This window comes from Mus musculus, chromosome 4 (genome assembly GCF_000001635.26).
Source record: "Mus musculus strain C57BL/6J chromosome 4, GRCm38.p6 C57BL/6J".
Lineage (NCBI taxonomy): Eukaryota > Metazoa > Chordata > Mammalia > Rodentia > Muridae > Mus > Mus musculus.
In genome coordinates this window covers 151,105,869-151,123,445 of record NC_000070.6, presented here as the reverse complement: position 1 = coordinate 151,123,445, position 17,577 = coordinate 151,105,869, and the positions used below count along the sequence as shown (strand labels likewise).

Sequence of the window (17,577 nt, the reverse complement as noted above, 5' to 3'; positions counted from 1 at the left end):
ACTCCCTGCTTCCTCCCTTCTCCCCTCTATGTTGCCTCCAGCCTGGTACTTTTCTCTCCTTCATTTCTTTCATGCTTTCTACTTCTCCCCATCCCCAACACCACTGTCATGCAGCTCAAAATAGTTGTGCACGTCCTAGCCTGTCTCCTGGCCTCCTTCCCCAACCCCGGCACTCATTCTTCCATCATCCCATAAATATGTGCTAAGCCTCTGCCGGGTGCCAGGCACTGGTCTAGGCCCTGGGGAGTCTTAACTCTCCCAGGGGGTTATCTTCCAGTGGGGAGAAAGACAAACGACAAGTTGCAGGTAGAAACACCAGCTGGCAGTGATTGCTAAGCAGAAACCTTGAGCAATCTGATCCAGGAGAGGTTCCAGGCAGGTATTTGGGGTTGGGGAGGAAAAGAGACACCTGTGAAGGTGAGGTGTGGAGGGGGCAGGGGAAGGATAGAATTCAACTCACAGGAAGAACATGCTAGGCAGAAAGATTCTCAAGAACACGGTTTCCAGGAGGGTGGGAATGAACTGGGTATTCTAGTACATCCGAGGAAGAAGAAAGGAAGATGATGTTGCAGGGAGAATCAGCTAGACTCCAGACACTGCAGTCCACAGGAGCTCTGTCATCCAGTGTAGGGAGCTAACACTTCATCCTAAGGTCAGTAGGAAGACGCCATGGAGGAGGAACCTGTGTACTCAGGCGTGTGCGCTAAACGGGTGAAGGGGTGCACCCAGGTGTATGTTTAGGTAGGTTACAAGACACATTCAGGTGTGTTTGCCAGTCCACCCCAGCTGCTGTTTGGAGACTGCACTGTGTCTCCATCTGCAGGCCCCCTTCCCAGAGGCCAGAGCATCCCCTTAGGCAACAGGTGCTAGGAGTGACTCTGACAGAGCTTATGACAGTCTGCAGAGACACCGGATTTGAGAGACATTTGGATGTAAACAACAGGTGTCCTGCTGGGGTTTGAATGTCTAATGAGGAAGGGAACTAGGTGGGTTGATGTCCAGATTTGGGCTTTTAATAGCTAGAGGGACAGCAACTTATATTCATCGATGGAGACATTTGAAGAAGCCCCTGTGGGAGCCACTGGCAATGAGAAGCTTGGTTTTGGTGTGGTTAGGTGGGGACACCAATGCCACAGTTGGCTTTGAAGGTCTGGAGATGATGGAGAATAAGGAACAGAACAGAGATTGGGGGATCATGAGTGTGTGGGTGGCTGTGTGTAATTGCTCCATGAAACAGTATAGAAAGAGAAGCTGTGGTAAACACAGGCTAGACCTGGAAGTGGTGGTGAACCCTTTAAACCTAGCACTTGGGAGGCAGAGGCAGGCAGATTTCTGAGTTCGAGGCCAGCCTGGGTCTATAGGGCAAGATTCAGGAAAACCAGATTTCACAGAAACCCTATTTAAAACAAACAAACAAACAAACAAACAAACGGAAAAAGGACCACAGGCTGGCCTAGCACTTACCCATAAGCAGAAGAGGAGACGGCAAAGAGACTGTGTGGCCAGCAAGGTGGAAGGTGGAAGACATGGAGGGTGGGATCCCAAGGAGGCTGAGAGAAGAAAGCATTTCAAGAAGGCCTTGGTCATCATGACCAGTGCTAAGTGAAGAAGAGAAAGAACATCCCAGCCAGGGGGACCCATGTGTTGTTGGAAGAGTCTAGAAGAGTTAGGGGAAGACCAAGCTTAGAGAACTCAAGACTTTTGCCTAGATTTCAGACACCATACTGCCAAGCCTGTCTCAGCTCAGAGTCACAACCTGGAGCAGGGTAACAGAGGGCATGAGCCTCATTCAGGCTGACCTGGTGGGGAGGCCCTGTGCCTCCCACTGTTTGCTCCTTCTACTGCACAGCTGGAGCAGGGAATCTAATTTCTCCTTCTCCTGCCTTATCTGTTTGCTAGGTCCATGGGCAAGAGGAAGGTAGCCTCTAAGCCCTGCATCTGCCCAGAGTCCAAGAGAAACCCCCCCTTCACTCTTCCAATCAGGGGTTGAACTCTAATCAGGAACAAATGATGATCGTCCCCACCCAAATAGTATACTGATGTCAGATGAGAGGAGGCAGCTCTAGTCTCCTGGCCACTGGATGCTGCCATAACTCAGGGATCCTATTGGTAGGAAGACTGTCCTTCAAGTCTGCCATGTGGCCATCCGACTGGCTTCCATGGGCTTTCCTAAGCCAAGCTCCAATCATCCATCCGTCTGAGAAAGCATGAAGAGGCTGGTCTGTAGATCCAGCAGCAGAGAGGAATGGTCCTGAGACCAGGAGCCTGGAGAGCATCAACAGCAAGGAAGCAAAGAGCAGGATGCAGGTTGGGACCTCTGGAGACTTCAGAAGAAGACACTACCCAGGTCGTGCAGCTCCAGGTGGGGCCGAGGGGTCAGCCTTCAGCCTCTAACAGGAGCCAAGGCTAAGGCCTCTCCTTCTCCAAGTTTCTAAAAAACATACACATATCTGGTTCTGTCTGTGTGGTTCAGTGACCTTATCTCTCACCTCCATGACACCAGGGCATTCCACAATCTTTGATGGACTGCAGACCAGCTCCCTACGCTGTAGTCATGGCCTACTGTAAACTAATGACATGAGAAGTTAAAAAAAAGGGGGAGGGGGAGGGTTTTTTTGTTAGAATCAGCACAGAGTGAAAAGCGTATATGAAAAACAAATCTAGGGCTCACTAGCAGGAAGCCTGAGCCCCCAGAAGGCCAGCGGCCCCAAACCAAACCACGGCTGACCAAAATGGAAGTCTCCAAATAGTTCCCTCTGCACAATGTCCTCCCTTCCACCAGCTTTCCCTTCCCCACAGCCAAGCATCCCTCAGCCCTGGGAGACAGGAAGGCAGATGAAAAAGAAGCTGGCTGGAAGCTAGCGACATAGGTTATAGCTTCTTTCCCGGGGTCAAGGGTCATGAGAGGTGACCTGGCTGAACAAGCCGATGCTCTTTGCTAACGCTTACACCAACAAGAGAGGTGGAACCTGACTCCCACTCTAGGCCTGAGATGCCACGTGCCAGCAGATGGGGACAATCCCCAGTGGTGGCTTCTAGGGGACTTTTCTCCTACTGCGACATGAGATGTGTGGGGGTGTGAGTGGAGGATTCCATTCCCGCCTTGGAGAGTCACCCTTGAGTCAATTCGCTGACACCAGGCTGCACTGACTGGTCTGGAGACACACTGCCCAGCTAGGGCTAACAGCAGCTTTCAAAGATCATCGTGCCCCAGGCCATATCCACATTCACGTGGTGCCCCTTACTCTGACTTTCCAGCAACCTTTCAGGTCCTTGTGCACAGGGAAGAACTGAGACACCAGAGTGAGCAGGTGGTACAGGGAGCAGAGGACACAGTGACCCTCCCTTTACCTCCATGCCATTGGCATCTGACCTCTCACTCTCTCCCCAGTCCCTGTGGTGCTGCCTGAGTGTTGTCCCCGAGCTTGAAGCAAGCTCCCTCTCACTGCCCCTTGAAGAAAGCCTGCATATCCTGCTTTCCCATAATGCTTTGTAAATTCCTTCATTAGCAGTTTCCCCTGAACTCATTACTGGAGTAGAGCGTGTTCCCTCTAGCTGCCAGGTGCTGTCCCAGTGCTGGGAATCAGAGCAGGTGCAGCTGGGTTGATGAGGTCCTTGTACTTGCCAAGCTTAAACTCGGGATGCTTCTGATGAGGCAGGACTCCTCAGTGAGGTCTAGGAGGGATTTGTTGAAGAAATGACCTTTGAAGAGATCAGTAGGAAGAGCAAATGTTGACTCCATGAAAACAGAAGACAAGAAGATTCCAGGCCAAGGTGACATCCACAGGAGCTCTGTGATGGGAGAGAGGTTTTGGTGAAGGCCATGAGATGGGAGAGAGGTGGTGTGGGTCTAGCTGGCACTGACCACAGCACTCCGATTAAAGAAGTCCTGAAGTACACAAGGTAGACCAGTTAGCTGTTCTGATAAAAGATGGCAGCTCAGAGGAGAAGGCACAGAGTTAAGAAACAAGAAGGGAGGTGACATTAGTACAGTCTGTGGAAGGATTGCCTATGGGCTCCACACCATTCACCTTGGAGGACTTGTCCTGAGTTTGATGGAGCTTGATTGAGGGCCCTTTGGAACTTTTGTGAAAAAAGTCATTGGTAAGTGACCATACACTTCAAAATCCAAGAAAGCTGACGAGCAGGAGATGGGTGTCTGCGAGGAGGTGGTCCTGGATAGAAGGAGGCAGTGAATATGGGTGAGATTGACAAGGACAAGAAAATAGCTGAGTCCCAAGGGATTTTTATCTTAATTAGCACTGTAAGAGACGTAGGGATGTAGCAATCCTTAATAATTGGTTCTTCAAGGGATGGATGAGCAGATGAATAGACAGATGGATGGGCAAGCGGGTGATCATGATGGATGAGGAGGGAGATGAGTGGGTAGATGGATGGATTGATGAATAGACAGATGGATGGGTGGGTGAGTGGATAGATGAACGGATTTTATGGATAGACAGTTGGATGGGTAGGTGGGTGGGTAGATGGATGGATTGATGAATAGACAGATGGATGGGTGGGTGGGTGGGTGGATAGGTGGTGGGGTAGATGAGTGGATGGACTCATGGATGGACAGATGAATGGACACATGAGTCACTGGAGTAGCCCAGTGCTGTCTTTGTGCCCTCCATCCCCATGGCTTGTGCTGGCTTTAGGATGTCAGAGCCAAGCTGGGGCAGGCGTCCATCCTTAACCTTTTCTGCTCTTTGTCTCACTGGGCAAGCTTCAGGCAAGTGACCCAAGACAAGCATGTAGAAGCTTGATGGTCCACTTAAGAGATCACCTGGAGGGATGGAGAGTTCTCCCTTCGGCTCCCTGTAGGTGGGAAAGTAACAGAAGAGCAATTTTTGCCTTCAGACCTACTCATCCTCTGACCATCAGAGAGGCAGGAAAGTTCCCAGGGAAGTCACTGCCTGGTATCCTGCCCTCCAGGGGGGGGGCTTCATTGACCTTCTATGACACCAACTACGTTTTCAAAGATCCCGAAGAGCCCCTGATAAATTACGAAAAAGACAGTGAAGGTTGTTAGTCTCACCACAGAAGGACACAGATATGGTCAGAAACAGCCACCATGCATAAGCCTAGGGGGTTACCAAATACAGAGCTCCCATTTTCTTCTGAGCATGCTGTCATGAGCCATCTTGCTCTCCTAGCATTGATGCATCTCCTAGCATCTTGCTCTCCTAGCATTGATGTATATCAGTCAGAGAGAAGGTATGCTCATCAGAACCTTAGCCTTCACAGTCTGTGGCTCTGTCATGCAAGCTCAGGTCAGCTGGTCCTGTGTGTGTGACACCAAACCACAACCTCTTCACATGGTGTTGCTAACTATCCTGTGATCCAAGAGGGCTTAGAGACCACCTCCCAGGTGAGGATAAAGGCCACATGTCATCTCCTCTTAAAGTGGTGCTCCCTGTGTGTCCTCCCCCCCCCAAACACACACCCCGGTGGATTACATTCTTCTATCTTCGTGGCGGGAGGAAGGAATGATGAAGATCCCTGTGTGGTCACTTATTTTTAAAGCACGGTTGTGCAGCTCATTCATTTTATCCAGAAACATAACGCGAGTGAATATATATTTCGTCTTTTATGGAGGATATCACGGACAGGACAGCTTAGTTTTCCCTGGGCTTCGATGTGAGATTAAGTGAGAAAATGCAGGTGCCTTGGTAGTCATGGCTATTACCCTAATATATCACTTTAGTCACAACTGAAAAGACCCCGAGTCTCACTTCCATTCTACAGACAGCACCCCAACCTGGAGCAACGTTCTCTGTTTTGGTAAATGTTCTCCCAAAGGGTCCTTCACTGCGGGACACTTACGAACAGCTTCTCCCCCTGCCCACCAACTCCCTCTCCCTGAGCTGGGGCCCATGAACATGGGGAAAACTAGAACTATTAACCTCTCCTGTGTGACTGACCTCACACAGTGTCTCTGTGACTTCCCCCATCACTGGGGGACGGACCTGGCTTTGCGAACGGTGGCCAGCTGATAGGTGAAATAATCAGCCATCTGATTATTATTACTATTATACTGTGGAGACCGTTCAAGATATAATGCTTAAGGCGTGTGGTGGTGTTGATTATACCACCGGAAGGCTGGGTCTGGGCTATCCCGCAACAGCCAAAGCCAGAGAATCAGGATAGAAGACTGCAAACGGCCTGTATGGGGGGCTCCGGAGCCAGTGCCATGCCAGAGCCATGAGCAGGATTTCAGAAGGCTGGGCTTGATGTAAATGAAGCCACCAGTGCCCTGGAATTTGGAAGTCCCCAAGGATCTCTTACTCCTTTGTTTTGAGCTAGTCTCATTCTGTAGCCCAGGCTGGCCTTGAATTTGCTACAATGACCCTGCCTCATCCTCCAGAGCACTGGGACTGCAGGCTTATATGCTACTGTGCTTGTCCAGCCTGGTGCATTTTGAGAAAACTTCTACCTCCCCCTCCCCCCCCCCCCAAAAAAATATCAGGCAAGAGCAAGCTGAGTGGAGAAGCAAAAAGGTCTGGAACTCCAAGACATCCCCCTGCACCAGGGGCTACCTGTCTCATCTCCCCTCCCATCCCTCCCCATTCTTTCTACACTTTTTGAATCTCTTTTCTTCCCCTCACTTCCCCTTGGCCCCCATTTTTTTGTTTTATTGTTGCTGCTGTCCGGGACTAAGCCCTGACCCTCGTGTGTGTGTGTGTGTGTGTGTGTGTGTGTTCATCTCTATATGGTTTTGTTCCCAATAAGAAAGTGAGCAAGACACAGGTAGTTATTTTGAGTCACCTGAACAGGAATTAAACCACAGAGGACAGGTGGGTGGGGTGTTTCTTGTTCTTGTGGCAGGTGGAGCAATCCAGGGTTATCTGGTCTTCATCTTTGGCTGGGGGAATCCCTGATCACAGTGTCGGCCGCTAGATGCGAACGGACCTAGGAAAAGTGGTCAGCAGAATCAAACAAAGTCCCAGAGCCTGGAGCTGGCACCAGGGGGATGTGGCTACATGGAGAGGAGCCACTGTGGAGGAGACATGATCATAGTGTCAGAGAAAGGCCAGCAGGAGTGACCCAGCCACGTTTCCCCTGGCCACACTCTTGCCCTTTCTGACAATCGAGTTTATCACCTAGAGTGCCTGCAGAGTCCCTGAGATAAATCTGTCCCTCTGCCCCGTCCTGGAGTGCTCACCTAGCTGTTACTTCCATAGATGTCTCATGGCCACTCTGAGGGTGATTCCAAGGTGGCTGTCATTCTAAGTGGCTAGTCTTTTGACTCTGTCATTGCCTACTTGTCTTGGTCAGACCCCCACTTTTTACAGAGGTATCTGATGATGGCAGCTTTAGTCCATGCATTTCTCTTGTGTGTGTGCGCGCACATGTGTGCTTGCTTGCCTGCGTGTGTGCATGCTTGCACGTTTTATTTTTTGAAACAGGAGGGTCTTACTGTGTATCCCTGGCTGTGCTAGAACTCACTATATAGACCAGGCTAGCCCTGAATTTGTAGCAATCAGCCTCTCTCTGCCTCTTCAACACTGTGACTAAAGGCACACCACTGCACCTGGCTGACTAATCTGTGTATTTATGAGTGTGCCTTTCTTATGGAGAAGTGGTGTCTGCATGGTTGTAGGTACCCCCAGTCTTCTTAGGGGAGCGCTCTGCCTTGTACAAAGGCCAACTTCAGCCTCGGGTGCTCTCAACCCTCAAGCCCTACCTCCATAAAGACTGAGTGAGGTATGCTCTGGTCGAACAAGGAGCCATGAGGGAGGGTTAGGGAGGCTTCTATGCTCTCCACAGAGGAGGCCTGTGAGCTGTGCCAGACAAAGAAATGCATAAAACTGTGGGTTTGGGCTGAGCTTGTCTTAGCTGATACAGTGCCTGCTGGGTGAGGCTTTTGAGCTAACCTGGGGTATGCTAAAGAGTCTGGGCCTGGAACCTCTCTCCCCAACTTTTCCTGGAAGGCCCCAGAGTAGGACTCAGTGAGGGTGACTGTCCATCTGTATGGGATTATCTACCATGGCCATGGCATCTGCCACCTCCCTCCCACAGCTTCACAGAAGACACATTTATTTTAATACATAGAAAGTGGGAAAGGGTATGTTGCCTCAGAGTCATCCCTGATCCACGAGCCTTGCTGAGCACCCACCTGGCCTCTGGGTTTGATAATCATTGATAATTGATTACCAGGAGCGGTCTCCATCTTTATTCTAACACAGAGCCCATATCTCACAAGGGTCTAGTAAGTTATCCTGTAATACAGGCTGGGGATGGCAACCCTGGGGCATCCATCCCTATTCACCCAGACTTCTGATTCTACGCCCACTGCCCTGGAGAGAGATGTCTCTGCACTTCCCCCCACTTTAACATGGACAATAGCGGTGGACTTTATCATTCGCTGTAGTACCGACATTTGGGAGTGTTGGGTATGGATGAGTCTGCAGAAGCAATAAGGAGAACAAGTTAAAGGTGATTTGTTTTCTTTTCTGCATTTTGTCCATGAAGAGAAATCTGCATGTTGTCAGACTTATGGAAAGGGCCCCTCCTCTTACAGCCTGAACAAAGCCAACAACCTTCCCAGTCTGATGGCCATCCAAGTAGTAAGTGCCTCTCTTCCTCACTGTCTACCACTGTGCTAGTTGTAGGTATTGCTGCGAACAAGCCACCCACAGCTGAGGGGCTCAAAATAACCCAAGTGCATTTATTTTCTGGGCACCGTGGGTTGGTTGGGCTCACTTGTGCAGCTGCCCTCGTAGGACTGGTCACGTCACATCACGTGGCATCCAGGTTCCTTGCAGGGAAGCTCGGAGGCCTTGCTCTCAGCTCAGGTTGCTTTACAAATTCCATTGAGATCCAGCCCGACCTCATTTTACATAGGCAGAAAGGGGCTCAAAGCAAAGGAAGCAGAAACCCACCACCCAAGGACTTAGTGTTGCAGCTGGACCCAAAATTCAGGCTACTGTCCCGAGCCTCCTACTGAACATTCCAAAGGCCCTGGCCAAGGCCCTGGCAGGGCAGTGGGAGTCTATAAAGCTTGCTGTGGTATCCACAAGTCAGCCACCGAATGGGGTGTTGAGAGAGACCTCAGTTCAGGACGTGTTTTTCCAAGATCAAAGGGGCCATTACAGTATTAATGGATTTGGTAGATTTGACCTTGCTTTCCCCCATCCTCCAGTGGACTGTTAGAAATGGCCACCTTCCGGCCTGTGGTCTTGGAAGTCAGCATCATGAGACATTGGAGCCTTCACCAAGAAACCCTAAAGTCCTGAAGCAGAGCCCTGTCTAGAGTCTTCCTCCCCTCCATGACCTGAGCCCTTCTCCTAAGGTCCAGCCTTCTTTCTGAGACTTAGGCTTGTTACTACCAATATGTATGTGTTTGTGTGTGTCTTTGTGTGTGTGTGTGTGTGTCTATGTGTGTGTGTCTATGTGTGTGTGTGTGTGCATACATGTTTATATTTCACAACTTACGTATTTTTATATATAAGTGTTTGGCCTTCGTGTATGCCTGTGTACTATATGGGTGTCATGCTCCCCCAGAGACGAGAAGAAGGCATTGGATCCTCTGGAACTTGAACTGGAGATGGTTCTGAGCTCCCATGTGGGTGCTGGGAATTGAATGCCGATTCTCTGGAAGAGCAACCAGTGCTCTTAACCCCTGAGCCAGCTTTCCAGTCTCACACTTTGTTAAAGTACAGGATTCAGAAGTCTCTAGTCCTCAGGGTTATACAGTTACCAGAAACTTAATTCTAGATCATTCTCACCCCCCCAGCCCCCACCCCAAAAGAAACCACCGTGCTCTGAGCCCTACCCTAAACAACTAGTAATCTTCTCTGTCTCTATAAACCTGCCTGTTCTTGGTGTTGCCTGTAGAAGGAATCAGGCAGTGTGTGGCCATACAGCTGGGTTTTCTTTTTTTTAACCTAGTATGCTGCCTTTTGGGTTCATCGTGTACTGTGTGTATCTGTCTGTTTATTGCCAGACAGATGTCCACATGTCGAACATCTGTTTCCATTTCTCTCGGGTCCATAGCTAGGAGAAGAATTGCTGGTCCATGTCATAGCTGAAGGTCCACCCGGAGAAACTGCCAGTGCACTCCCCAATGCAATCTCACCATCCTACATCCCCACCAGCAGTACTAAAGAGTTCTGCTCTTTCCTTGAAGGCTCTTCTTGTTGTTGTTATTGTTGTTGCTTCATGACTGTCTTGTTGATGTTGATGATGTTGTTGGTTTTGGTTTTTGAGACAAAGTCTCAAAAGCCAGCTTTGGCTGGCCTGGAACTTACTTTGTGGGTCTGGCTGGCCACCAGCCTCTGCCTCTCAAGTAGAGTGCTGGGATTAAAGGTGTGGGCCACCATGTCTGGTCCACAGCTGTTTTTATTTGCATTTCTCAGTGACACAGATTTCATCAGATGCCAAACATCTTCTCATGTTTTTACTGGTCTTTTGTTTATCTTCTTTAAAAAAAAAACAAAAAAACAAGACAAAACAAAACAAAACCCTCATTTGATCCCTTACTTGGATTTTAAAAAATAAGTTGCTTCCTTTAAATTTAAGCTGTAAGAATTCCTGATTTTAGATGCAAGACCCTTATTAAATATGCCATTTATATGTTTCCTCCTTTTTGGTGTCTTTCTGCTCCTTAGTGCTATTCTTGGAAGCACAACTGTGTTTCATTTTGCTCAAGTTCAGGTTATTTATTGTCCCTTTGATGGCTTGTATCTTTGAGATCATATTTAAAGTGGCCACCAACAAAGTCCATGTCATAACAATCTGCCGATAAGACGCTTGAAGGAGTTCTATAGTTTGGATTCTTGCAGATTTTTGTTGGACTGTGAGTTTGTTTTTATATCCCATGTGAGATAAGGAAATGTCCCTTTTTGGTTTTTTTGAGTGCAGGTATCCGGTGTTTTAAAAAAAATTCTTTATTATATGTATAGGAGTACACTGTTGCTGTCTTCAGACACACCAGAAGAGGGCATTGGATCCTATTACAGATGGTTATGAGCCACCATGTGGTTGCTGGGAATTGAACTCAGGACCTCTGGAAGAGCAGTCAGTATTCTTAACCACTGAGCCATCTCTCCAGCCTGGGGGATCCAGTTTTCCAGCACACTTGTTGGAAACACTTCTTTTATCCATTATATCACCTTATCTTTCCTGTCATTGTTTTTTAAAAACATAAACATGCATATTACACTTACTTATGTTTAGTTTAGATTTTCTTTAAAAGATTTTATTTTATGTGTATATACAAGTGCCTGCTTGCATGTGTGTGCACCATGTGCATGTCTGGATGCTGAGAGGGACAGGAGATGCCAGTGGATCTCCTGGAACTGAATTACCATTGTGGCCACCATGTGGGTGATGGGAATCGAACCTGGGTCTTCTAAAAGAGCATCAAGTGCTCTTACTGCTGAGCCAACTCTCGTGCCTCCTAGTTATGCTAAAATATTCATTTTGTTACTGTCTTTTCACTTACTGGAAGCTGAACTATCTAGAAGCATACTTGTTTGTTAACATACAGGAGAAGTTAGACTGTGCCTCGGTATCCAACAGTCCAATGTTTGATGTCCATGGTTGGTCAGCCATACTTCAAGTACTGTTTGGGGGGGGGGGACTCTGCCTGTGATGCACCTCCAGGGGTCTAGGCAGAGAGAAGCCACCACTTGATGTAAACAAGCTTTCACAAGTGTCAGGGCTGGGGAAATGACTGTGGTGGGCACATCCCTGGCTCTTCATATTTCCATCTGTAATGACACAAATCATCCCACCTTTCCTGGCCCAAGAAAATCACATGGTCACATCAAACGTCAGAGGAGTCCAGAGAGCACAACACCTCCCTGAGGATGGCGGCTGGAAACATGAACGCTCCCTTCTCTCCCTACAGGGCACTGAATGGAAGCGGCTGATTTGGCCTCTCTGTTGTGCACCTGAAACTTTAACCATTGTAAGGAAACTCAGTTCTTTTAGAGTAACTTCCGGACTGCACCTTCTTTAAGTGCCTGGAACAGGATGAAATGGGGTGCAGCTTCAGGTCTGCTGCTTGCCAGCTGCGGAGCCTGGAGCAAGTTATCTGCCTCTTGGAGCTTTTGTCTCCTACTCTGTCCTACTTGCAGAAGAATGAGCGGTAATGGATAGGAGTGCCCAGCATGATGGGAGCAGATAACACCCGCCCAGCCCACTGCACTTCCCTTCTTCCCTGTCGGCACTCAGGATCCCCAGTGAGCACAGGTTGGGCTAAGATTACAGCAGACTGTATTTGCCTAAGGGACAAAAACTGCCCTTGATCTGGCTTCCACCAACTGGACTCATAACTAACTCATGAAAGCTTTCTTTTTCTCCATGCCAGAAAAGGACCCAGGTCCAATCAAAGTCTCATAAAACCCCAGTGTGGTACTTTGCTTGAGTTACGGGTGTGCCCCACCCTTTCATTGTCTAAAGGACACAGATACCCACAAGGAGCAATCCACCACCTGTGGGCATTTGGCTGTAACACACCCTGAGCACGCTCTGAGTTAGCTGCAGACCCATCCAGCTCACCCCAGCTCTGCCCAGCTCTCTGTGCACTGGCCAAAGAGAATGACTGTTTCCATGGTACAGTAGGGACTCAGGGTGACAGGACGTGCCTTCTAGGAAACTGCCCATCAGAGGAGCAGTAAGAGGAAGTCCTGCTGCAGAGGCTGCCTAGAAGGAAAGTTCCAGCTCCAGACTGGACAGGAGGGCTCAGCCATGCCTCCTGTACGGCATGCAGCAGCCACAGACTCCACTTTCTTCTCATACTATATAGACATGGGGTGGCTGGAAAGAAAAGGAAGGGTCAGTCCGATATTTCCTGGCTTCTGGGGTCTGCACCCAGACAGCAGGGATACCCAGGGCTCACCTTCATCCCTTCTTTAAAAAAAAGAATGAGAAAAAGAGCTTCCTCACACAAGATCCTGGGGATCCCCTATTTCTTAGCCCGATCTTGGTGCATTCCCTGGCATGTTGGAGCATGGGGTGGGTGTGGCTCCTCATGCTCCTCTTATGTACACAGTTTGGGTGTTGTTCACACTTGACCAAGGGCAATCCAACAATCAGCTATGGACACAAGCTCAGCTGCACTGTTCAGAGAGATCTTAGAGCTGACCCGCTAACCTTTGAAATCTTGATGAATATACAGTATACATATGGAATAATACACAGATCATGGGTACAAAACTAAAGCTGCTCAGGCCAACCATAGAACATTATTTGAAATTCGGAACCTGTGGCTCCATAACTTTTAGTCACTGCTTAGAAGCTCAAGGTATACCCATATTTAGTTAAGAAAGTAACACTAGATAATGCCACAAAGTGTTTAGATGGGCCTTAGTATCTATGGCCCCATAGATACAAAGAAACAGACCAACCGACCACATAGGTAGCAAGTGTCAGCATCTGACTCTGAATTTGGGCAATTTGTGTCCAAAGTTGAAGTTTCCTTGACTACTGCTCATGCACCGTGTCTCTTAGACAGAGGCAGAACCCACCCACTGTGTGCTGCAGCTCCAGAATTGACAGTGCTGTACCCACTCTGTGCTGCAGCTCCAGAACTGGCGGTGCTGTCAGCATGGCTCTATCCACAGTGGCAGGAAAAAGCGCCAAGGGTGGTGAGCTTTAAGCCACGCCCTAGATATCGACAGAAGTTACCCTAGCACATGGAGAGGTGGGAAGCCGTGGGGCTCCAGTGTGGGACCAGGGTAGAGGCTTGTGGACTCTGAAGGACCTAGAGGGGACGTAAAGATGCTGTGGAGTCCTGATGATGCTCCCACAAGCTTGGGAAGAGAAGAGGATGTGCTCAAATTCAGTCTGTGGCCAGACGCAGCCTCCGACTTGCTTTTTCTGCTTCGGAAGCATAAACACTGTGTGTCCTTCACTTGGATTCTAACCACGGAGTCCCTGTTGGTTGTTCGAACTTAAGGGCTGTGCGAAAGTGTGGCATTTTTATAATCTAATTGGGTAGGATCAAAAGGCTTTTATGTGTGGAGATTTGTAGCTCAGATGGCAGGAAAGACATAACGTCATTTTTAAAGTCAATAGACAATATAAAAAATGCAAACAAAAGATGGCCCTTCAGAAGCGTGCGTGGGTCATACTTTCTATGAACAAGGTCTTGGTGGGTGAGTGGTTAAACGAATAATGATAGGATATATATGTCTGAGAAAAATAAGGGTCGGTGGCATTCCTTTGGGACGTCTGAGAAGGCTGTGTGGAGACAAGGAGCCTTTAGCGTTGTGTTTAGCTTTATAGCAGGAGGCGAGAGAATATTTTGGCAAAGTATCCAAGTGAGTGATTACAGCGCTGTGAGTTGGGGAGAGCGAGGCCAGAACTGAGTAGGCGGAGGCCCCATGACTCCAGCTAAGGAGTTGGGCTCTGATCATAGAAATGGAAAGAGCCTTGAACTTCTAGGGGGTGCAGTCACTGTCACAGCCCCTTGGTCCTCGAGCCCCACCTCGGACAGCGCACTGCCCCCTCCACCAGCTCGCTGCATTGCAGACGTTTGGACCTCAGAGCCCCTGAGAGTGGGCTCCCGCCCCCCCCCCCCCCCCCCCCACCGACGGCGCTGCGCAGCTAGGAGTTGCAGGGAATCTGAGACCGCGGCTGCCCGTCGGGCTGGGAGACGCCCTGCCTCCGGAGTGCATCTAGGCTGGAGGCCGAGGGAGCGGCCGCGAGGGCAGGGCGGCGGCTCGGGCCCCACGCGACCCCACTCGCGCGAGACGCCCTCCAGGCCCGGCCCGACGCCGTCCAGCGCGACGCCGCCAAGCTGGGCGCAGTTCCGGCGCAGTCCGCGCGCCGAGCCGCTCCGCGCCCCACACCTGCTTCTGCCCGGCTCCGGGTGACGTAGCTCACTTCGATTGGCCCTCGCGGTGTTGGAGGCGGAGCCGGGTGCGGTGAGCTCACCGCCGCGCCCCTCCATTGGTGGTGCGGGCGCACTCGGGCTGTGGCGGGGAGACCGCGGTACCCGGAGACCAGCGCTGCGTTCCAGCGGCGGCTTGTGGAGTGGAGCGACTCGGGCGGGGCCGGGCGGGGCGGAGAGCGGGGCACGGGCGTCTGGACGCCGGACGGACCGAGGGTGACTGTGCTCCCACGTCCTAGTGAGTGTGCGCCTGGCGAAGAGGCGAGGGCGGAGGCTGGCGCGCGGGCGGGGGCGTGGGGACAACACGCGTGCTCGCGAGGGTGCGAGCGAGAGTGAAGAAGGAGAGCGTCAGAGGAGCTAGGTGCAGGCACGCGTGATTCTGGAGCGCGTAGGAAGCGAGGCCATTCGGGTTGTCTTTACAGGCGCGGCGGTGAGTGCGCGCGTGTTTATGGCGCGAGTGAACCCTGGAGTGTGCGCGGGGACCTGGTGTTGTGGGGGGCGTGTTTTGGGGCGATTGGGGGGGTGAGATCGCAGCTGCAAGTAGGTTTGAGTACTGCGTGTGAGACGCGCGTGCTTTGGAAGCGAGTGGGAAGAGCGTGTGGGTGGTCGGGTGAGCGTGGGGAGCCGAGCTGTGTTTCTGGAGCAATCGCTGGTGCGAGGCCCGTGTTTACAGGAGGGCGTGTGTTTGGGTGAGCGTGCGCAGAGCAGGTGTGAGACACGCGGGCTCGTGGGAGACGGAGTGTGTTTACGTGCGCCAGGGAGCGCGCGGGGCCGGGCGTTGGCGCGCGTTTCTGGAGCGCGCGTGTTTATGTGCGACGCGGCGGGGGCGCGCGGGCGGGGGGCGCGCTCCGGCTCTGTTGCTGCGCTGAGCTCCCCCTCTGTCCGCGGGCTCGCGCCCCTTGCCTGGATCCCCGCCCGCGGTGCACGCAGAGAGGGCAGCGAAGGCCGCTTTGTTTTCCTTGCGCCCAAGGCCGGCGGGGAAAGTTGAGGGCAAGGTGTGGCAGAACTTGCTGAGAGCTTGGCTTACCTGCAGCTCAGAAGCAAGGGCGAGGGGGCACCTTTTTATTTATGGCCACCCGTTTAGATGCCCAGGGTGGGTCGCCTTGCTCTTTGATTCTCCGTGGTTTGCATGGTGTTAAAAGTAGCACTTACCATTGTCAAAAACCATAGGCTACTGTGGAACAGCTGGACCCACTTCTGAGTCTTGTGCATTGTCTCCCCATCCTACTTGATCCACCAAACCTGAGGTAGCAGTGAGGATAGCAGACCCAGTAAACAACCAAGAGGGCTCTCCCATCTCCAGAGTGCCTCTTACCTCGACTTGGTTAACCGGGCTTCTCAGGGAAGCAAACTCACGTTATAACTGTTATCCCAGCCAGTTTTGTGGTAAAATGGATAAACAGTAGCTGGATAGAGTTTCCCTCCCGTCTTTGTACACAGAAACTATTACTATGAAATCCGGTAAAGAAAAACACGAAGCAGCTCATAGCGCTTTTCCTGGTATGTGCTTATAGGTAAATCATTTTTTATTTGAAAACCAGAGTTAGCAGATTAGCTTGTCGGTCTTTTTCTTTGTATTGCATTTAGGGAATGATAATCTTTAATGTTTTAGAAAACAGCGTTTGGTTAGTAGTGAAAAACAAAAAGCATTGAAGTTGTGAATTGCTTAGGAACCTCAGTGGGGTCTTGGTTAATTCCACTCTGGACAACCCAAGTGGACATAGATCATTTAAGGAAAGAATTAACCGGGTCGCATTAAGGCTTTTAAATCTCAGGCATGCCGGTTCAGACTTCTCTCAGCCCAGTATTCAGGACTGAGCTGGGTCCTCCTTCCTAGAATAGCCCACACTGCTGCAGTGTGATAGGGTTGGGCTGCTTCAGAATTCGTGGATAACAGGTGGAACTGAGAATTCTTTGTTTCCCACGAGCAAATCAAGCAGACCAATCAGTTGCCAGTGGAAGTATCCAACCAAGAAGGCGTGAAGCTCTTACTGACAGCTAGGATTCCAGGCTCAGCTCGGGAGCGGCTGGCCCCTGGCAGTTGTGGGACATGTAAATTGGGGGATCTAGAGTTTCCTTTGGAAATCTGTCATAATAACTTCGGGGGTGCCACTCTTTCTCACGAATTTGGAAGTTACAGTACTGTGTATAGCCTGCCCCCCCCCTTTTTAAAAAAGAATGTTTAAAGAAAATTGAGTACGTTCATGCAAAACACAACTTTCCATGCTTCCCAGTAAAAATCAGGGGAGACCATTTTGTTAGGCTTGGCACAGCCCCGCAGGGTGTTTTGGAAGCCTTCATCTTTTCCCAGGCAGATGTACCTGTCTTCCTCGGCTCCTCACTGATCACTGTGCACTCTTGTGTCTTTTCCTATTTAAAAGGCGTTGCTTTCTCCAGTTTAAAGTGATTTCATGTTTGTGTCCCCTTGATATTTTCAAGAGAGGGAGTCTCAGTCTGGTGCCAGGGCTTCATTATTAAACATTAGCAGAGCACCCCGTCCCGGTGCCCAAGCCTAATATTTGGGAGCTGATTTCAGTTATGTAGTTCTTTGCCAAAAAGCTTCTGGCAGCCATGTGTAATGTGGTTTATGTGTGTGTGGCTCACCTTCCATCGAGGGGGAGAGGGAGGGACTTAAGGAAGGCTACGGAGATATAGATTACACATGAATCCAGATAAAAATAGATGAAATAAAAGAGGATTAGACAGGAAATTGAAGGCTCAAGAGAGAGCAC

At 50.3% G+C, this 17,577-nt stretch overlaps 1 protein-coding gene across 35 annotated transcripts in view; it reads left to right on the top strand.

Annotated features, from left to right (window-relative positions):
• The window catches only part of Camta1 (calmodulin binding transcription activator 1), an 802,246-nt gene that overhangs the window by 738,323 nt on the left and 46,346 nt on the right, over positions 1-17,577 (top strand). For 4 of the 35 annotated variants that reach the window (XM_030253045.1, XM_030253039.1, XM_030253037.1 and 1 more), the window contains exon 1: positions 14,894-15,083. The exons of 21 other annotated variants lie outside the window; for them this stretch is intronic. Coding sequence is in view for 1 of the 14 variants with exons in the window: in XM_030253022.1 (XP_030108882.1) it covers positions 1,900-1,922 (23 nt within the window). In the remaining 13 variants the exon portion in view is untranslated. Of the gene's footprint in view, positions 1-1,899; positions 2,642-12,864; positions 15,276-17,577 lie in introns of those variants that run through there. 10 more of the 35 variants (XM_030253032.1, XM_030253030.1, XM_030253025.1 and 7 more) reach the window with 6 other exon arrangements.